This window comes from Schistocerca nitens, chromosome 6 (genome assembly GCF_023898315.1).
Source record: "Schistocerca nitens isolate TAMUIC-IGC-003100 chromosome 6, iqSchNite1.1, whole genome shotgun sequence".
Classification (NCBI taxonomy): Eukaryota; Metazoa; Arthropoda; class Insecta; order Orthoptera; family Acrididae; genus Schistocerca; species Schistocerca nitens.
Genome location: NC_064619.1, coordinates 228,586,143 through 228,609,006, shown reverse-complemented (window position 1 = coordinate 228,609,006; position 22,864 = coordinate 228,586,143). Strand labels below are relative to the sequence as shown.

The window sequence follows — 22,864 nt, the reverse complement described above, 5'->3', positions numbered from 1 at the left end:
GTTGTGGGGGAAGGCTAACCAAAGACTGCATTTTATTGGCAGGACACTTAGAAAAATGGTTCAAATGGCTCTGAGCACTAAGGGACTTATGTGAAAGTCATCAGTCCCCTAGAACTTAGAACTACTTAAATCTAACTAACTTAAGGCCATCATACACACTCACGCCCGAGGCAGGATTCGAACCTGCGATCGCAGCAGTCGCGCGGTTCTGGACTGAAGCACCTGGAACTGCTCGGCCACCGCAGCCAGCGACACTTAGAAAATGTAACAGATCTACTAAGGAGTCTGCCAACACTACGCTTGGTCGTCGTCTTTTAGAATACTGCTCTGTGGTGTGGGTCCTAACCAGATAGGACTGACTGAGTACATCAAAAAAGTTCAAAGAAAGGCAGCACGTTTTGTATTATCGCGAAATATAGGAGAAAGTGTCACTGAAATGATACAGGATTTGGGCTGGACATCATTAAAAGAAAGGCGTTTTTCATTGCGATGGAATCTTCTCACAAAATTCCAATCACCAACTTTCTCCTCCAAATTCAAAAATATTTTGTCGAGACCGACCTACATAGGGAGAAACGATCACCACAATAAAATAAGAGAATCCAGAGCTCGTACGGAAAGATACACGTGTTTGTTCTTTCCACACACTATAGATTGGAATAATATAGAACTGTGAAGGTGGTTCGATGAACCCTCTGCCAGGCACTTGAATGTGATTTGCAGAGTACACATGTAGATGAAGATGTAGATGTAGATGTAAAACTCCTCTGAAAATTGATGTGGTGAGTAACAGAACTGTTAACATGAAAGGCGCAAATACTGTAACTATAAACACAAGTGCACAGAAAAAAAAAGAACTACACTATTGTACTTTCATGTTGTGCTGACAGTACTAAACTTAGTACAATGATCATCTTCAAGTACAACACAATGCCAAAACCATTTGAAATACCACGGTGTTCGCGTACACGACAAGAGTCGGATGGACGACGCTGGTATGAAATTATGGATTAACAGTGTGTGGAAGAGAAGAAAAAATGCTTTATTGAAAACAGAGCTTGCTGTTATTGTGGGAGGACTTACTTCAAAATTGCAACCTCTTGATGTCTCGATCTAGAGTGAGAGAAAACATTATTGTTAAATAGTTCAAGAAGTGCGTCATAAGTAATGCTATTGATAGTAGTGAAGACCATCTTATGTACGAAGAGGACAATGATGATTTTTGACGAAGAGGAAGAGGAGGAGGAAGAAGAAGAAGAAGAAGAAGAAGAAGAAGAAGAAGAAATTTCTGATTATGATTTTCAGTGATTTTAAAGGTTAGTTCAGTTTTATAAACAGGGGAATTTTGTTAGTCTGGCTTTGTTACATAGTAATAAAAATGGTGAAATTACTTTTAAAAAAATTAGAAATTAAAGTGCATCTTATAAACCGTAGAATACAGTATGTAGCGAAAAATGTGAAATATAACACAAATAAACATGGAAATAATATGTATGTACAACAACGAATAAAAACACAGAAATCCCATATTATTTATCAACCAATGTACGAGTCTAGTGTTTTATTCTACAATACACAGTGAATAAACATCTAATGTGCAGGAGTGAAGTTAAGCAAATGTGCGCACAATTACAAATTTATGCTTTTGTCCATGATCTGTGCCAAATTTTATATAGCCTAGTAAGTTTTGTGTATTCTGGCAACTTACCCAATTTGGAAAATTATTTTAGTCCCACGCAATTCCATTCTAGCAAGTTTTATTGTACATAACCAGGGGAGAGTTTACTGTGTCTCCTGCACAGGTAGACAAGTTGGACGAAGTGCATATAACTTAAATAAGCACAGTTGGAGATAGGCAGCTAGCTAGATAGATAGATACACAGTCAGAGACTAGAGAAGGGAAGGGAGATATGCGTTAGTGTGAAGTTTGAAAAAAATTTTGTGAAGAAGAAGCTCATCCCCATAGTTAAATGACATTTGCGTGTAACATCTAACAGAGAAATATTTAGAGCCCACTGCGTGAAGAAGCAAAGTTAAAAATTATAGTAGCCTCAATTCAACAGTTAGCACAGTTCTCTAGCAAAGTCAAAGACATTACATATTCACATTTCACAACTCAGTATTTTTCAGTAGCTCTCATTCAAGCAATTTACCAATTTCAAATGGAAGACATCAAAATTCTAAGTCTTATCTAATGGTCTCCAGTAAAATTTCTTCCCTTTTTTAGAAAAAACGTTTGTCTCTTTAATTTACTTATACAACAGACTTCACTAGATGTACAATATTTAGATCTTACATGTAAAAATATTACACTTTGTCACAATTTAACACACACTTCACCATTTGTAGCTCATATGCATATGCTGCAGACAGTAAAAATCTCATTTTACTGCAAGCTTATATTTCACATGTTATCTACCAAGAAATGGTGCATAAGTACCTGCAAGGAAACCAAGATAATTTATTAGTTATCCGTAGATAAATTATGAACAAGCAAAACACTATTTGTACAAATTCTTGAAACAATTTATTTAAATGTATTTTCTCCTGCTTTTAATATATTTACAGTCTACCTCATAATCAAAATATTAGCAGCAGTTGTTAGCACATTTGATAAATGTGCTTTATTGCAATAACACAACAAAGAAAAGTAAAAAAAGTATTGTTAGTGCTCACCTAAAAAAGGGAAACAGTGTGGTTTCATCATCCAACACAGTTGCAACCATTATTTTTATGTGGTACTCCTCCAAAGGAAAATTTTTGGTCCTGTAATTGTTTCAATACAGTTTTTTCCATTGCTTCAAGGAATTCTTCCAATGACGTTGTTTGTTTCTGAATATAGTACGAATGTGCTAAAAATGGAATTTTTCTGAGTGATCTTCCACTTAGACCTTCACTTTTCCTGGAGAAATGAATAAGCCAAAATGTCAATTATCCACAATTTACTGGAGTGCACATAAGATAGTTGAATTACAAAGAGACATGCCAATTTCTAATATGAACTAATTTGTTCATAATAGAATTTTACAGAGGTGCTTTTCATAGGATGTACTTTTAACAAAATTCAGTTACGCTTTAATTTCCAAACCTGGCTATGTTAAGCAGGAACAAACTGTTTTTAGTAAGATTATTTTTTGTGCCTTCTGTAGATTCTGATGAGGACAACTGAAGCAACTTCAGGTTCATAAGGCTGTCATTGGATGTAATGATGCCAGTCTAAAACAAGAAGGCAGTAAAAAAGAAAAGAACATGAATTTATGTAAAAAGCAGACAGGTATACTTCAAATAAATTACCCTTTGAAGTTCTTCAATACAAGATAAAAATATTTTATATATTGCAAATGGTGAAGGCGGCCCAATGTACTGTTTTATGTCAGCACGGTCCACAAATGCTGTGTCTATTGCCCCAGTCACATTGGATGTTGCTAAAACTAATACATTGCGGTACCTGTTGCGATTAAAAAAAAAAGAGTACATGAAAAGGAATGTTAAGGAAGACCCATAAACATACTCCTGATATCAATGAGTCAATTCACCTTTGTATCTGATCAATCTGTGTCAGAACGGCATTGACTACTCGAATAGAGTCAGAAGGCTCAGTACCTGCAAGAGCAGATTTCCTAGCATGTGTTAAGCTTTCCACCTCATCGATCAACACACAAACAAGGGCATTAGGATTTTCAATATATTCTTGAATCTTGGAGAACATCTTGGTCACCAGTTTACCACTCTGTAAATGATCGCTAAATGTACAATATTGAACAGTTTCTTCTTTTTCTTAGTAAGCTAATAAAAACCAACAAATGTCCATGAATATACATAAAATCAATACCTCTGAAAACCACTTAGAAAATAAGCTGTGGCTGTTGATTTCAATAAATTCTCCGTGCGTATATCGATGCCCCAGTCGAATGGCCAACTTTTGTGCAAGAGCTTTACACAATGAAGTTTTCCCTGTACCAGGAGGGCCATGTAGTAAAACTACACGATTCCATTTAATTATGTTCATATCTACTCCACTGTCAGAGAACAGTAAAGTCGTTTCCACAAAATTCAGTAACTGTAACACAAAAATGGAAAAGAACAACGCATAAATAATTTAACACTTTTCATAACAAGTTGATTTCCAATAAATGGATAACACGGTTTACAGCTTCCTGGACATTGTGGAATGTTTCCAGTTCTATAGTACACTTCATGTACATAAAATCATAAAAGTATTTTCTCCCTTCTTGCATGAAAATGAAGAGTGGAAAAGAAAAGAAAGATCAGCTGCTCTAGGTGGATAAAAATACTGACTTTCCATTAAGCTGCATTTAATTACGCAAAATAAGTACATGTAATTATATAATTCATCACAAAGCATCTTTGCTAGGATAAAAGAAGACCTGCACCCAAGCAAAGGCATGTGGACATGGACATGCAAAGCATATTAAGGTACAAAAAGGATTTTCATTTGGTTTACCTAAAACTGAGATTATGTGATTATTCCACTTCACAGTTCTGCAGGTTGCTACTCGCAGGTGTTCTTGATGACTTGATCATTCTAGCTGCTGTTTTATAGAATGTGAAGTTAAACTGGAATTTTACTCATTAAAAGCATGACAGTAAACCACACTGTGATTTGGCACAATGATCATTTGACACCAACAACATAGCTATAACTGCACCGAAGACTTTCGGTATCACTAGTTCAAATGTTCGAAGGTTATTAAGATACAGTAACATTGCTACATGTTCAAAGACTATTAATGAACAAGCAAATACTTTCACACTCTCCTGCAATGTTTTCTTTCACGAAGCTGACACAATGTCAACAAGTTTCATCATCAAACGCGACTTCAAAAATTTTAACCCTTTTGTAAGAACATCAGATGTCTGTATTCTGGTTGGTGTTAAACACATTCTAATCTCGTTATCCTCAACTAGTCAAAGAATACAATGATGATGAGGGATGACATAATCAACTGTAAGATTTCAGGAAACCAATGTTTAATAACTCATAGAAACTAAAACTGTCTTTGATCACAGATTTCTGTATTTAACTAAACTGACTGCATTAAATAAAGAAACAGGCAATCAAAAACTGCTTTAGTTTCTATGAATATAATGATACTGTATGTCTGTGTGTTTAGATTTCTCACAAAATCTTGATCCGTTAATAAACTTGGGCATTTCACGTAATTTCAGTTAGGAACTAACGTTTAGACAATTGTAACTTCTTTCAAAAGCTAAGTGATCTGGAAGTAAAGCCTGTAGTCACATACTCAACTTCCATTGAAGAGAGAGCAACAGATTAATCTGGCTTAATTTTCCACCTAAGCAGACAACCTAGACTTGAGAATAACACCACGTGTTGACTATCTCATGTACTTATCTTCAGTACGATTAGGGTCACTTGAAATTTCGATATTTGTATCTACTCTACCATCAGACTTATCTTCATCTGCAATTGTTAATATAACACGTCTAAGTATTCATTTCAGCAATACATTCTGCATCAGTATCACTGAATACTGGATTCCCTAAGCAACATTAATAACATGTAAGAAAACTCTCAATACAGTTCAGCAATAAATGGAATGAGGTAATTCGCCAACTATCCACCCTGGTTCAAGCTAACAATTTTGCGTCCTTCATGTTATATTTCTATAAAATTCACTTCATCTATGCAAAATGATGTATCTGAATAAATTTGTCAAACTTCTTCATTATAATCTCATGTAGTAATAATCAAAATCAACAGCAGCAGCATCTACAGTAACCTGAAAACAATTAGCCAACTGTCAAATAAAATTACTATGTGAAACAGCACAGCCCATAAGAAGCCATCAATATGAAAAAGCAGTACTATGTTTACACTGTAAAACAAACAGAAACAGATCAGCACAGCTCTACAACTAATTAAATTCACTGAGAAATTCAACGAAACATTTGTAACATCAGTTTGAGGCTTGCTTCAAACCATATTTTTTTCAGCAGGTTACATACATGTCCTGCACCATTATCATAGCCCAATGGCCCATGGATGTACATTTCCTCCAAAATACTGGTGACAAATGCATTATTTACATCAAACTGTTTCACACACCAATCATGTCGAATTGCAACATGCAAAAGAGCTCTCACCATCTCTCAGATCTTGCTACACGACTATATATGTTTCAAAACGAACTATTCAAGATTATTGTGTACACCCTTCTGACACCAATCAAGCCTTGACAACCTACATCTATACTCGGCAAACCACTGAAGTGTATAGCATAAGGTGGTTCCCATTGCGCCAATTATTAGGACAGGAAGAATGATTGCTTAAATGTCTCTGTACGCATTGTAAGTAGTTTAATCCTGTCTCAAGGTTCCTACACAAGTTATACATAGGTGGTTGTATACATTTCCAGATTCCTCAAACTTGGTTCTTGATACTTTATAAGTATGTTTTCACCGGTTAATCTGTGTCAATCTTCAAGTTCCTGCCAGTTCAGTTCAGTTTTCCCGAAATCTCTGTGGTGCTCTCCTACTGATCAAACACATTTGTGACTATTCAAGCTGCCATACTTTCTATACTCTTTGTTAGTCCTATTTGGTGTCAGTCACACCTTGCAGTACTCCAGAATGATTCACATAAGTGTTTTGTAAGCTATATCCTTTGTAGACAGATTTTTTTCCCCTACTATCTACCAATGAATCTAACTGACACCTGCTTTACCTATAAAATGAGACTATATGAATATTCCATTTCATATCCTTACACATTGTCACACAAAGGTATTTGTATGAGTTAACAGACTGTGACTCATTGACACTGTTATTGCAGGACACTACTGTTTCTCATTTTGTGAAGAGAGAATTTTACATTTCTGAAAATTTACAGCATGTTGCCAATCACTGCTGCATTCTGAAATCTTATCAACTTGTGGCAATGTGTGAGCAGCTTTTTTTCAGGCAATACCTAATTATAATTAACTGCATTATCTGGGAAACTTCTGATGTTACTATTAATACTGTCTGTGAGATTATTAATATTCAACAAGAACAGCAAGGGTCCCAACACATTTCTCTGGAGCACACCAGAAGTTAAGATGGTTGGTTGGTATAAAAGGGGGAGAAAGGAACCAAGCTGTGAGGTTGTCGGTCCCTTGTTCGCAGTAGAACAATTACCCAAGAAAGAGAAGAAAATGAAGAAGTACGCCACGGTAACAGGAGAAAGGAAGAACCAGAAGAATGCCAGAAGGACAACAAACATTACAATAGACAAAACAGGACAAGAAAACCACAGAAAGATGAAAGAAACAAGGAGAAGAGATTAATAACTAAAAAGCAGATTACCATGGCTGGCTGACCATGAGAATAAAAAAGGAGAAGCCAGCCACTCTGCACCACATTAAAATTTCCACCCTAAAAGTCCTAGGGTGACTTTTAGGGTGGAGGACACAGAGGGACAAATGACATGCACTAAAACTCAGATCAAATGATAAAACCCACCCTCACGAATAAAACGCAAAACTAAAGCTGCTGTTAAGGCATTGTCACCCAACACTGATGGTAGGGTCCTGAGAAAGTTAAAAGTCCACTGCAAAGCAGCTAAAAGTGGGCAGCCCAGCAAGAGGTGGATGACTGTCATTTGGGAACCACAGCGACTCTGAGCTGGGTCCCTGCAACAGAGGAGCTAACCATGTGTGAGCCACGCACGGTCAATGCGGAGCCAACAAAAGACAACTGAATCCCTGCGAGAAGATCGCAGGGAAGACTTCCACACATTCGCAGTCTCCTTAATGACATGCAGTTTGTTGTGCATACTGTTATGCCACTCTGTCTCCCAAAGCCGAAAAACCTTGCGGTTTAAGACAGAATGCAGGTCGGTTTCAGAGATGCCCACCTCCAGGAGCAGTTTCAATGTAGCCTGTTTGGTCAGCATGTCGGCAAGTTTGTTGCATGGGATTCTGACATGTCTTGGGGTCCACATAAACACCACTGAACAACGGGACCGTTCCAGGGCATAGCTGGACTCCTGAATGGATGCTACCAAAGGATGGAGAGGGTAGCACTGGTCGATAGCTTGTAGGCTGCTCAAGGAGTCAGTACACTGGAGAAATGACTCGCCAGGGCATGAGCGGTTGTGCTCAAGAGCACAAGATATGGCCGCCAGCTCTGCAGCGAAAACACTGCAGCCATCTGGCATGGAGTGCTGTTCAATATGTCCTCCATGAACACACGCAAAGCATATGCGACCATCAGCCATTGAACCGTTGGTGTAAACAACTTCAGAACACGGGAACCTGTCAAGAATCGAGAGGAAGTGACAGCAGAGTTAACGGAGTCCTTAGGGCCATGCAAAAGGTCCAGACGAAGCTTCTGCCAAAGTGTACACCATGGAGGTGTACAGGAATGGACCTCAAGTAGAGGTGGTAAAGGGATGGACTCCAGTTTGGACAGCAGGGATTGCATGTTAACTGCAATCATGAGCCCTGACCTGGGCCACTGATGCAGAGATGAACTGCCACGGGTGAGAAAAGGAGACGTAATTCGGATGCTCAGGAGAACTACAAACGTGTGCAACATAACTGGAAAGCAGTTGTGCACATTGGACCCTCAGTGGAAGGAATCCGGCCTCCACCAGGACACTGGTCACCGGACTCTTTCCAAAAGCTCCCGTCGCTTGGCGAATGCCACAGTGGTGCACTGGTTGAGTAAACACACCGCTGAGGGTTCTGCCAAACCGTAAACCAGACTCCAACAGTCAAGGCGAGATTGAACAAGGGCTCTGTAGAGCTGCAGCAGCGTAGAGCGATCTGTACCTCAGTTAGTGGTGCTCAGGCAGTGGAGGGCATTGAGGTGCTGCCAGCACTTCCGCTTAAGCTGATGAAGGTAGGTAGCCAAGTCAATCGGGCATCAAAAACCAGTCCTAAGAATCGATATGTCTCCACTACAGTGTGTGGATCGTCATTAAGATAATGTATGGTTCTGGATGAACGGTGCAACGCTGACAGAAATGCATGAAACACAACTTCGTGGCTGGAAATTGAAAGCCTGGGTTAGAGCCCATAACTGTGCCTTGTGAATGGTTCCCTGTAGGCACCGCTCAGCAACACCAGTACTGGAGGAGCAATACGAAATGCACATGTCATCTGCATACAGAGAAGGGGAGACCAACAGTCCTACAGCTGCTGCTAGGTCATTAATGGCCACTAAAAATAGAGATACACTCAATACAGAACTCTGCGGAATGGCATTTTCCTGAATACGGGGAGAACTGTGGGAGACATCAACTTGGACAATGAAAGTACGGAGCGACAAGAAGTGCTGGATAAAAATCGGGAGCAGGCCCCAGAGACCCCACTCATACAATGTGGCATGGATATGATGGCGCCAGGTCGTGTTGTATGCTTTAGGAAAGTCAAGAAAGATGGCAACTTGGTGTTGGCATCTGGAAAAGGCTGTTCAGATGGCAGAATTGAGGGGCACAAGACTATCAGTGGCAGAGCGACCCTGGCAGAAGCCGCCCTCACATGGAGCCAGTAGAACACGTGACTCCAGGACCCATTCCAACTGCCGACACACCATACATTCCAGCACCTTACAGAGAATGTTGGTGAGGCTGATGGGCCGATAGCTACCCACATCAAGCGGATATTTACCAGGTTTTAGCACAGGAATGATGGTGCTCTCCTGCCATTGTGGTGGAAAGATGCCATCGCACCAGATTGGACGAAGATGACGAGGAGATATCGATTGTAGGCAGATGAGAGATGTTTAATCATCTGTGTGTGGATATGATCCATCCCAGGAGCTGTGTCGGGGCAATGTGCAAGGGCACTGAGGAGCTTCCACACTGTAAATGGGGTGTTATAGGGTTCACTGTGGTGTGTAGTGAACGAAAGGACTTTCCTTTCCATCTGGAGTTTGAGGATACGAAACTCTGATGCAGAGGCTCGAGCATAGTGCTCAGCAAAGTGCTTGCCAATTTGCCAATCATGTCTGCATCGGTAGAGAGCATGCTATTGATGTTGACGCCAGGGTCACCTGTCGATGTCTGGTACCCAAAAAGATGCCTGATCTTCATCCAGACTTGGGAAGAGGACGCATGGCACCCAATGGTCAATATGTACCTCTCCCAACACTCCAGTTTCCGTCATTTTATAAGCAGGTGAATGACGGCATGGAGCACTTAAAGGCTATTAGGTGCCCTAGGGAAGGGTGCCGTTTATGCCGCCGTAGAGCTCTCCGACACTCCTTCAGTGCCTCAGCGACTTCCGGCGACCACCAAGGGACTATCTTTTGCTGGTGGCACCCTAGAGAACGAGGAATCCCGTTTTCCACGTCAGAAGCGATCACTGTAGTGACCTGCTCAATCACAACATTGATGGCACCATGTGAGGGAGATTCAACAGTGACAGCAGGGGTGAAGGCTTTCCAACCTGCCTTGTTTAAAACCCATCTGGGTAGGTGAACGAGGGGTAGGCGAACGAGGGACATGACACCAGGGGAGTGACAGGAAGATGGGGAAGTGGTCACTACCACACAGGTCGTCATGTGCTCTCCAGTGGATAGATGGGAGAAGTCCTAGGCTGCAAATTGATAAATCAAAGGCCAAGTAACTACCATGAGTCACACTGAAATGTGTGGCAGCCCCAGTATTTAAAAGGAAGAGGTCGAGTTGAGATAGTAAATTTTCGACATCTCTGCCACGGTCAGTAAGCATGGTGCTATCCCACAAGGGGTTACAGGTGTTAAAATATCCCGAAAGTAGAAAAAGGTTTAGGGAGTTGATCAATCAGTGCAGCCAATATGTTCAGGGGTACCGCACCATCTGGAGGGAGATATACATTGCAGACAGTTATTTCCTGTATCATCCGTATCCTGACATCCGCAGCTTCAAGAGGAATCTGAAGGGCCACAGGTTCACTACATACTGAGTTCAGGATATAAACGCAAACTCCACCTGACACTTTATTATATTCGCTATGGTTCTTGTAATATCCCCTGTAGCCGCGAAGGACAGGGGTTGGCATTGCCAGGAACCAGGTTTCCTGGAGGGCAATGCAGAAAGCAGGTGTGAACTTTAACAGGTGCCATAGCTCAGCCAGGTGGTGGAAAAAATCTCCGCAATTCCACTGGAGGATGAAGTGATTGTGACACTGGGAAGGCATGAAACACTCAATGAGGCCTCAGGGTCACCTGCTGCCACCAACTAATTTCCTGAATAAGCTATATCCATTATGTCTGAGAGTCGGGCGAGATCTAGGTCCTCAGTGGACCCCAGAATCTTAACCTCATCCTCAGACAGAACTCACAGAACTGAAGGGGTTACACCTGTTCTCATAGCAGCGGCATAGGAGGTCATAGCCACTGGATGTAGGTGCCCAAATTTCCTCTTAGCCTCAGTCTAGGTCAATCAGGTCTTGCATTCCATAATTTTCCTTTCTTGCTATAAAATCCTGCAGTCTGGTGAGCAAGGGGAATGATGCTCTCCACAGCTGACATGGATGGGAGGTGGGGGCACATGGAATATTGGGATGGGATGGACGTCCACAATCTGGAAGTACAGCAGGAAGACATGTGGCCGAACTTCCAACACACAAAGCACCGCATTGGGGGAGGGATATATGGCTTGACATCACAGTGGTAGACCATCACCTTGACCTTCTCGGGTAATGTGTCACCCTCTAAGACCAAGATGAGGGCACTGGTGGCAACCTTATTATCCCTCGGACCCCAATGGACGCGTCAGACGAAATGAACTCCTCGTCACAATAAGTTGGCGCGCAGCTTGTTGGCAGACTGCTAAAGAAGGTCCCTGTGGAATATAATAACCTGGACCATATTTAAGCTCTTATGAGAGATGATGGTAACGGAAACATCCCCCAATTGTCACAAGCGAGTAATGCCCATGACTGGACAGAGGATGCCGTTTTTATCAAGACTGACCCTGACCACATTTTGGACAAGCCCTCCACCTCCCCAAACTTGTCCTCTAAATGCTCTACAAAAAACAGAGACTTCGAGACAAAGGAGACCCCATCAGCTCTCAAACATATGAGGTACTGGGGTGAATAAGGTTCGCTGCCTTACTTAGCCTGGCATTCCTCCCATGGTGTGGCCAGGGAGGGGAACAATTTAGGATCATACTTCCTTGCATTGTACTGAGACTTGGAACGCTTAGAGACTGCTGGCGTTTGCTCACCAGCAAGTGATGACATGGTATGCGTCATCTGCCCTGATGGCACCCATTCTGACCAGTGGCACTCCCCACGGGCGAAACCCAGCCGCAGCAAAGGCCACCTGGCAGTATGGCCATTGCAGGGAGTCCCGATGCCCCAGGATGACTGGTATCTATCTATTCCTTGGCATACGTGGGGAGTTAACGGCACAGGCATCAGCAGAGCGATCCCTCATAGTCAGGGGGCTACAATCAACAAGGTACATGACGGCCCCACCACAACGGACTGGCTACTGTGCTGGATATGAGGTGCAAAGAATTCCATGGTCATGGTCGGCACAGAAAACGACACTGCATAGTGGGTGGAGGAAAACACACCAAGGAAGGTGTCCTCGCCCAAGAGATGGAAGATGAGTGGGACTGCAATGCCACGACAAAAACGTGGGCTAAGGATCTCAATTAACGATGTACACGATGCACCATGTAAGGCACACTTCCCCAATTGGCTCCATCTTCGGGAAAATTTTGAAAAATAGAGGTCAAACCCTCACATCACATAAAGGTCAAAAGGTGTGAGACTCCTTTTAGTCACCTCTTACAACAGGTAGGAATACCTCGGGCCTATTCTAAGCCCTGGGCCCGCAGGGGGGAGAACTTAAGAAGTTACTTCTGCAGCTGTAGATTCCACTCCATACAACATGCTACTTTCTCTGGACCAAGAAATTCTCTAGTCACAAATTTCACATGAGACCCCATACTATAATGCTTTCAATACAAAGCACAGGTGCTGTGGTGTTTCATACCACTACAGGGTGATGTGAAACATTTGCACATGTTTATTATCAGACAAATGACACACACACACACACACACACACACACACACACTGTCAATGACAGGGAGTAATCTCCGGCCACTGTATCATGCTGATCGGCACACAATAGCCAATTTGGAGAAATGTAAGTGTCACAAATTGCAGAAGTGTGATCCACATTCTGAACAGCTCTTTACTTGCTACTTTGCCACACAACTTGTGTTGCTGAATTTGGTTATAATTTCTGGCATCTTGTTGCATCATTAATTTTGATTTCATGAGCTGCCCAGACGAGCAGAGTTTGTCATTTTTTCTCCAAACAGGTATCTCCCCAGAGTGTTATATTCATTTTGTAGTTCGAGTTTTAGAGAACCTTTCTGTTCACTTCACTGTGATTTATATTAATCATTAGAAAAAATAAGTAACTGTTGTCTTAGATCTCAATGTCCCTCACTGTTCTATTTTTTGATGGCTAGACAACCCACTACTAATTAATATAACCTCTTGTACACTTAATTTGTTGTTCTCAGTGTGACTGTGTTTTTGTTGAGTGCAGTGGCAAAACTCAGTGATCAATTATATTAAGAATTCAGAGAAAATTATGAGCACTGCACTCACTCATCTTGCATAATCAAAGATTTGGTTCATAATGAGCATCGCACTTGTGCTCCTCGAGTCAGATCTTGGATGCATCCAGATGCAGCTATCAAAGTTTGCATAAAATTGCACTGTTGTTGAAATCGATTACAACCAGAAACCGAAACATCAACTGTAATGCCAGGCATGATGGAAAGAAGGCAGTTGCACCAGCCAAATAAGCCCATAAAAGGGAGATCTATGAAAGTCCCAATATCATGCCAAACATCAAACCTGAAATTCTAAAAGCCCAAGGGCAGATGAAATTTGTGCAGGCAACAGGGCTGCCAGAAGAACTGTGGAGAACAATACACTGGAAGGCATCTGAATGGCTGTCACATTTCCTCAATAACATCACTGAAGAGAAGGAGACAGCAGCCAAATGGACATACAGCATTAAAGGCCCAATTTGGAAACAAAAGGAGAAAACAGCTGAATGCTCGAACTATATTCTTGTACACCCACTATACAATGATTTTCTTAGAGTTCATCATAGACAGTGGAGTACACATGGTTCTCACTGTTACCACCCATCAGTGTGGTTTTGTGAAAATCTGTGGAATCATCAATACTATCCATTCAGATCACTTGCTTATTGAGAATCAATGTTAGAAGTCTCCACCTGAAAAAGGCTTTTTACCTAATTCCATATGCTCTCATGTAGTTTTTCCTCCGAGATGGTCTCTTCATTATAATACTGAAGACAGTCACCAGAGATATTCAGACATTAGCATCTTTGACACTGCTGTGTGCTAACAATATTGTTCCGACTGCTGGAGTCAGTAACAAACTTTGATGGTAAGTCCAAGTATGGAAGAACTGCCTTGAACAGTATGGAGCACACCTCAGTATAATGAACAGTGAACACCTGTTGACAAATGCAAATAATACTGACAACATCAAGATCAACAGCAAACATATCTGCTGAAGATTGCTCTCTGCTTGATCTTCAACTAACATAGCTCAAAAAATCACAGCCAGCAACTCACTCATTCCTGAAACCACAAATCACATTAGCAATATGTGAGTTAAATTGTGGGCAATGATTGTTGCGCTTTGTCCTAAAATTATCTCATACTGACTCAAGTTGAAAATATACTGATCTTCAATCCGCCCAACTGACCTTTACGGAGCAGAATGTTGGACCTCAACAAAAGCAGCACGGCAACGACTTGCTGTAACAGAAATCAAAATGCTTCAGAATATACCTTGTCTGACACATCATGATTATGTAACCAACAATAAAATTCATAAGTGGTAAGGAGTGAAACTTATCACCGAGAACACGGGGAAAAGCTGTGTATGGTGGTAAGGACACACAATTTGAATAGACCAACAAACAATCGCAAAATATGCGTTTTCACTGAAAGTCAATGGTAAGCAACTTATTGGTATACTGAGGCAATGTTGACTATTCACCCACCATGTAAACTTCAAGACAGTGGGTCTTCACTCTCATCAAGCACAAGTTTGTGTGCACTAAAGACACAGAGCCAAAAGGTAGAAGGCTGTGCGGAGAAAGTGCAACAGTATCTTTTCATCTGGGCAGCTCATGAAATCAACATTAATGACACAAGACACCACAAATAATAACCAAATTATGCTACACAAGTTGCATAGCAAAACAGGCAAGTAAGCAGCTATATTGTGGGACAAACACTGAAGGAACAATTTCAATCTGAGCATGTATATACAAAAAACTTGCTTCAAATTGCAGATTCACTGCCCTGGTATGCTGTGGAATCCCCAAATCACAGAACTGTATCGTGCCTCTAGATAAACCAAAACATAACAGCACAGCCTTTTAATAAATTGGAGTACTGACCAATATTTTTTTCTGGCAGCTATGGAAATGTTGCACCTGTATCAAGTGAATGCAGATGGCTAAAGAAGTCATCTGGGCTGACTTGAAACAACTGCATCATTTCAGCTGCTGCCAAACACACGTAACCACACAGCACTCCACTTCATCTTTAGCATGTGCTGTTTTATTTTACGCCCCTCAAATGATGTACTACAGTGGTGTGGCACAAGGTTTTCATTTTACTAAAAGTAGTCAAGTCTGTCAAATTTCTTCTCTCCTCTGAACAATTTGGGACCTCTTCATTATTTATCCAACTTACCCATTTACTTTTCAGCTTTCTTCTGCAGCACCACAGTTTGAAAGCTTCATTTCTCTTCTTGCTTGCAGTGTCAATGTCTAAGTTCCACTTCCGTTCAGCACCATGCTCCGAACCAATATTTCCTAACACTTAAATCTGTAAGTTATTTGCCATTAAAATATTTCTCTTTTCCACGAACGTTTTTCTTACTATTGTCAGTCAACACTTAATAGCCTCTTTACTTCTGGTATTATCAGGTACTTTGTTGCTCAAATTGGAAAACTTATCTACTACTTCCAGCTCATTTCCTAAATCACTTCATTCAGTATGGCCTGAGTTAATTTGACTACATTCCACTAACTCTCTCTTTTTTACCTTTACATTTACCTTATACTCTCTTTTCCACTCTGTTCAACTGATCTTTCATGTCCTTTGCCTTCTCTGACAGAATTAAAAAGCCAATGGCAAAAATTAAACTTTTGTCTCTTCCCCCTGAATTTTAATACCCTTCCAAAATTTCTCCTTAGTTTTCTCTACACTTGCTCAACATATAGAAAGAAAAACACCAGTGATAGGGTGATTGTTTAAATGCCTCCATGGGCACTGGAATTAATGTAATGTGGTTCTCATGATATGTACAGGTGCAATAAGTAGGGGGCTATAGTATATTTCTAGAGACTATATTTAAAACCATTTTTTTGATCTTTTATCAGTATGCTTTCACAGAGTAGTGTAAGTTTATCTTCACAAGTCAATCATTTCAGTTTCTTCAACACCTCAGTGTCACTCTCCCATGGATCAAACAAACCTGTGACCAATTTTGACACTTCTATATTCAAGACTGATATGCAATACCAGACTGTTGATCAATTGTTTACTTGTTTAAGCAACTGGCTAAATGACACCAGAACTTTAGTGATGAGCCTTACATGTTATGGGATAACTATATTTACTGTATGTACATCAGATAAGGATTCTGAATAAAGCACATGTGCACGGAATTATAAGTTCTGCATGACAATTCATTACAGTATCTACTTCCCTTGCAAATTTGTTTCCTTTATTCTGGACACACATTCAAGATGACCTTTGTTAACATGCAAACACAAAACTCAGTGGACAGAGTATGCTGGATAGCTTCATACAATTTACTGTGGCACTAGGTTCAGTACCACAGCTTATGAAAGACGTACCAATGGAATATTGTTCGTTATGGCAGTTCTACAGCAATGACTGTAGCTCTTCAAATTCTAGGTTTCAGTGGAGGTTGTGCAAGTCACTTACTCCTCCCTAAGTGTGCCTGGACAGGCTCTTCCAATTCCGGGTTGACAATGGAGATCGTGCAAGAGATTTCAGTCTCGCTGAGTCTGCGTGGATAACATAATTACTTCGAACATTGTGGTTTGCCAGTGGAGAAACTGAAGATGAAGTACTGTGGTCCTTGAGACTGTACCAGCCATGTGCTCTTGATACCATGCTGGTGCAACTGTGATAAGTGTGTCAAAAAAAACAGTGATGCGTGTGACATTTTGCAATGATAAATTTCTGCCACTGCAAGATGTTGTCCTCACAGGTTTTCTCAATAATATTGACCAGACAATTCTAAGCATTTTATGTTCCATATGATGTGTGTATCCCACACACTTGAGCAATATTCTAGGACAGATTACACAAGTGATTTGTAAGCGTAGAAGTGAAATGCTTTTTGGAAATCAAGAATTACTGCATCTACATGCAGGATGTCATATGAGAAAAGTGCAAGTTGGATAAAGATATATCTAGTTCTGGATCTACTGGTAAGTAGAGCACACACTTTTGAAGTATTCAGGGTATCTATAGGTGAAAATCTGGGGGGGGGAAATAAACATAATATGCAGTCTCTAAAACAAATAGAGCAAATCTTTTCATTTTACATCATTACAAATAAGTTATTTGAAGAAATACAGCAGCCAGTCACCTTTATATGCTGTATTTATGCTAAGACATGTTTCAGGTTTATAAAGCATTATAAAGTTCTATCTTCATCATAATTGTATTTGTGTAGACAGTATTTTTGTATGCGACAACTTGTCTTTTATTTGTTATCTTTTAACTATTTGTTTTGGATCTGTGCATGTATCATAGACGTTTATGTACACTCAGGTCCTGATACAACATAGCATTCGCCATGTAACAGACTTACACTTCTGTATAGTGCATCAGTACACCAGTGTATATAGAAGATACGAATATAATAGAGGGAAACATTCCACGTGGGAAAAATATATCTAAAAACAAAGATGATGTGACTTACCGAACGAAAGTGCTGGCAGGTCGACAGACACACAAACAAACACAAACAAACATACACACGAAATTCAAGCTTTCGCAACAAACTGTTGCTTCATCGGGAAAGAGGAAAGGAGAAGGAAAGACGAAAGGATGTGGGTTTTAAGGGAGGGGGTAAGGAGTCATTCCAATCCCGGGAGCAGAAAGACTTACCTTGGGGGAAAAAAAGGACAGGTATACATTCGCACACACACACATATCCATCCGCACATACACAGACACAAATGTCTGCTTGTGTCTTACTTCGGAAGACTTCTCTCCAATGAGAATGACATGCTGTGTTCTGTTATCTAGGAACTCTTCAATCCAATCACACAATTGGTCTGATAGTCCACATGCTCTTACTTTGTTCAGTAAAGACATTTACCAAGCTGTTCTTAATATTTCACATTCATTCGGCTCTTTTTATTCGTTAACATGCTTATTTCCACATTACACTTATTCAATTTTGTGCCGATAAATTTATGTTGTTCTGACCAGATGTACTGTTCTTGCCACCATATTGCACTAACTTCATACTGTTATTTTTGTTTTCATATTCTCTAATCTGTCTCACAAATTAAAGAATCCAATATTACATATTCAGACCTTAGAATTTCAGATTTGGTTCTTCTGGTGACAGTATCCTCCTGAGTTCTCTCTGGCCAGAGACCCAAATGGAGGGCTATTTTACCTCTGGAATCATTTATCCAAGAAGATGCCATTAACATTAACACAGATAAGTCAATCAAAATTTATGCGACAACTCGTCTGTTTTAACCTATGACATACCTGTGTTGTGTCATTTTATGGTGGTGCATTGTACCTCAAATGGATCATCTTTGCAGAAGGTGTGTAGGAGTATGCAGTTGCACTCTCTAGTGTGGGACGCTTATGTTTCTAAATTGTCTGCGAGTGCTGTGAATGATGTACTGGACTTCTTGAATAGTGTTTGTTAGAATATTGGAAGAGTCTGTGGCAGTTTGTTAGTGGGTTATTTTCATGACGGCAGTTATGGGCAACAGACTCATTTTTGGGTTTGGAAGTATTAGCATAGTATGTTGTTTATCATAGGAAATTTAATTTTATATCTTAGTTTTTGTTAGTTATGGATGTGACAACGTTATCCATGAGTAGGTCCCTACATGCCACAATGCCGACCATGATTAAATTCCTAGTTATTCATTTTAATTGCAGAGCATGTGTCGTGTTCCGGAGAAGGTATGAGACTAACCAAGGTTGCTGTATCTCAGACCAGGGACTGTGGCACTGTCAGTTGGAAAAAATATGATGTTCTATCCAGAGATGTTTCCTGTTTGAGACCTTTAAAGAGACTGTGCTGATGACATTATTGCTGAATTTGTGTGTCAGCTGAATTTGGTTTATAAGTATGTTTCTTATGATTTTTTTTATTGTAGTGTATATGAGAGTTCATGTGTGTTTCTTGTGTACAGAAATTGGTATTAATAATATTTACAACATTTTGGGTTGTGTTGCTAAATGTTGGTAATCATTTTGGATTGTGATTAGCAGATATCATGGAGTCTGTTTTACCTACATTGGTGAGGTTAGATTCTTAGTGTTAGTTATGTGGGAAAGTTTTAGTTATGTAATACTCCAGACTTTGTTTTAGATATATAGGTCAAGTGAAATATTACATACTGGATTTGTCAAGTTGTATGTAGTTTAGTGTGTGCCGTAGATTTTGCTTCAGCAATATAGGTCAAGTGAAATATCCTGTAGTGGAGTTACAATTGTGTGTGTTCAACATATAGTCAAGTGAACCTTCCGAAACCATTTTTTTTTCTTTTTTTGTGCGCGAGTTCACAATATCGTGGACTTCAAATGAGCTATATACATCAAGCGAAATTTCTGATACCTTTTTTTTTAAAAAAAAATTGTGGTCATACTGACTGCTGAGGATTATGTTTTGCATTAGTAATTGCTCTGGTATGTCCATTTAGTTTGTCCTACCCAAAAACCCCTAATTCCCATGGCTTTCCCATTAGTTTCATATTATTTCTACAGTTAAATATTTTTAATATTATCTGCTTTTGTACAGGTGTGTAACGAGCGATGTCATGGGTGCCATATTGTAGGCCTATAAGGTTGAAATAGGCCCACCATCTTGATGACATCATGGGTGAAAGCCAATGTATGTACTGCAAACTTCGGTTTTGCGAAACTTAGAACAGACTTAGCTGTCCCCAGCAAATATGACGGATGCAGTGACCCCGTCAGTCATGTCACTATACTCACAAAGTATGGTCATGTTGACTTATGTTGTATGGCCAGATCAGCTGTCATATGGACGGTAGCACCTGTGAGTAGAGCTGGTTGTCTTCAGAAACTATGTTTTAATTGAGCCTCTCCACTGTTACCCCTGTCCTGTGATTGCATCTATGGTGCAGCAACCTGTATCATGGAGGCAGGCAGGCAGGCAAGTCACCTCAAGCTGGTAGGACCCATGGATAATAGGGAAAGTACTCAACACATAATTGTTTATTTACTTACATTTTCCACTGTAAAAAATCTGGACCATCAAAAATGCAACTGTGCACTACAGTACTTAGTTACAAAAAAATTGTTCTGTATCTTTTTCCCTGAAACTCATCCATGTATATCCCATCCAAGGATTAAAAAAAAAAAAAGTCAGTGTAAATTTTAACATGTGAAAAGAGAGCAGTGAAATACTAAATCGAAATATGAAAGAGGTTGCATATTATTAAAATAGCAACTTCTCATTACTTACATTTTCTTTGATTGCAGAATCATAAACAAGGCTTTCCCATACTCCTGCAAATTCAGTTGTTGGAAGAATACAATGAAGGGCAAATGGCACTTCTTTATCTCCCTCACCGTCCATGGTTTCCAGCTGAGAGCCATATGGATCAAGAGTATAGACATGGTAACAGAGGTCAACATCATTTGCTTCTAGACACTGAAAGTAAACTAAACATTACTATGAATCAATTAACTCCACACATATTCCAAATAAAATATCCATCTTTCATACAGATATTAGCAACAGTTCCTTTACATACAATGTAAAAAACAACTTATATTTCATATGCAACTGGAAAAGTTGGAAATAGTTACCTGTGGGGCTTCATCATTTATTTCACATATCTTTACTGTCTGTACATGTTCACAAAGGAAAGGATCATCAAAACTGTTTATAATGGATCCCTGTATCAGTTTGCAACTTTTTGCAAACTTAGAAACAAATTCTATTACCACATCTCTTGGTGCATTACTGTAATAAAACAAGTTATTAGTTTTAAAAGAAATACTGTGATATTTGGATCTAGAAACTCAGTTACAGCATAGGTGCCAGGTAAGGCTTTTATTTCATGACAATATACCAATCTACTTGCCAGACAATGGTTAGAAGTGGCAGTTACAAAACATCTAGTTCAATCGAAAATGTACCTAACATGAAGCAAATTCATCTGTAGTGAGAAAGCTATTCATAGTATTGCTGAAGAAATGTAATACTAAGTTCTACTATAATGTGAACAGCTAAAGCGCATTCAGGATCATTGTAGCCTGAGCACATTTGCCAACATCATTCAGCTTAAAGAGAATCTTGACGTAACTTATAAAAAACATTGCTGCTTTTCAAATACAACACAGTGCGGGTATTCATTACAGCCATAATCGTAAGTTACAAGAGAAATCACAGAGAATCATATATTTTATTTATATGTCAAAGTCTTCTGATCAGAATCTATCCAATTAGAATGGCCAGGTTGATAATAACCAGTCATTTTAGTTTCTTTAACAAACCACACTCTAAGGAATTAATTTCTATTTCTGCACTTTCATTTTGAAAACCCCATACCACTAAACGCCAGTTGTTTTTCTTTGGAACAAATGTGACAGCTGACAGAATGTTAATGTCTCTACATTAAGTAACTCACTAGATAAACTAATGTTTTTGACTCTCCTTAAGTCTAGGACATCCAACTGCCTTTTGCGATATAAACTTTATTACAGTACACTCTCGAAATCCTTTTCATCACATTGCTACGAAATAAACGATTAAGTGAAATCTGCACTACACGAACTGTTTGCACTGCAGAAACCTACTGTAAATAGGTTTCTAAGTGTGCTGCAGATCATGCAACTGCACTTCTGTGATAGTTTCATATATTCCCTTGCAGAATATTTTCGGAAATTACCGTAATAATGCACATATATTAATGCACTTTTCAAAAACACGGCTGATCCCAGTAAGACGTGTGTTGTAATTCATGCGAACATCATTCTTCACAATTTGTCTATTAGGCATATAACATAAAAAATAACATAAATTTACCTCTCCAAACGTTGGTTTATTTCAATATGTACGATCCGTTTCATATCTCAAATAAATGTCATTCACTTTTTTGAACCACTACAAGTTCGAACACAAACACACAAATCTCAATTCAAAACTTGCCACCACAACATCGATTGATTCCCTACAGGTTGTCCAACGGAACAATGTCACAGTTTGTCCAAAGAGGCCTCCACTAAAATACACTTCCGTCACGTTCGATTCGTATTGGACGTCAACGAAACGGAAGGGAAGAAACGTCAACGTCAAGTAACACAAAAACGCCAACCTCAACATAGCAACACTTCGCTCAGTTCGATGATTACTGGTGATAGTGAGTTATGCTATACCATCCATGATACAAAAAAGACAGAATATGATATTAAAATATGTGTGTAAGATGGTTGCGAGTATAGACTTACTGATAAACGACTGCATAAATAATGCCGATTTCTTGTGTCTAAATTACCTATGTAAAGTGGGGTGGAAAAGTGGTAAAATGTATAAATACGTGTTCTCTTAAG

General features: G+C 39.7%; 1 protein-coding gene across 1 annotated transcript; it reads right to left on the bottom strand.

Moving 5' to 3' along the window:
* Positions 1 to 2,244: 2,244 nt before the first annotated feature.
* On the bottom strand, positions 2,245 to 22,521 carry LOC126262562 (pachytene checkpoint protein 2 homolog). The gene is made up of 9 exons (XM_049959262.1): positions 22,341 to 22,521; positions 21,119 to 21,275; positions 20,772 to 20,960; positions 3,833 to 4,060; positions 3,537 to 3,730; positions 3,295 to 3,448; positions 3,089 to 3,216; positions 2,677 to 2,902; positions 2,245 to 2,440 (listed from the first exon to the last, which is right to left on the bottom strand). Exons 1-8 carry the CDS (start codon positions 22,382 to 22,384, stop codon positions 2,704 to 2,706), a joined length of 1,293 nt encoding a protein of 430 aa, XP_049815219.1. The 5' UTR covers positions 22,385 to 22,521; the 3' UTR covers positions 2,245 to 2,440; positions 2,677 to 2,703.
* Between the last annotated feature and the right edge of the window lie 343 nt (positions 22,522 to 22,864).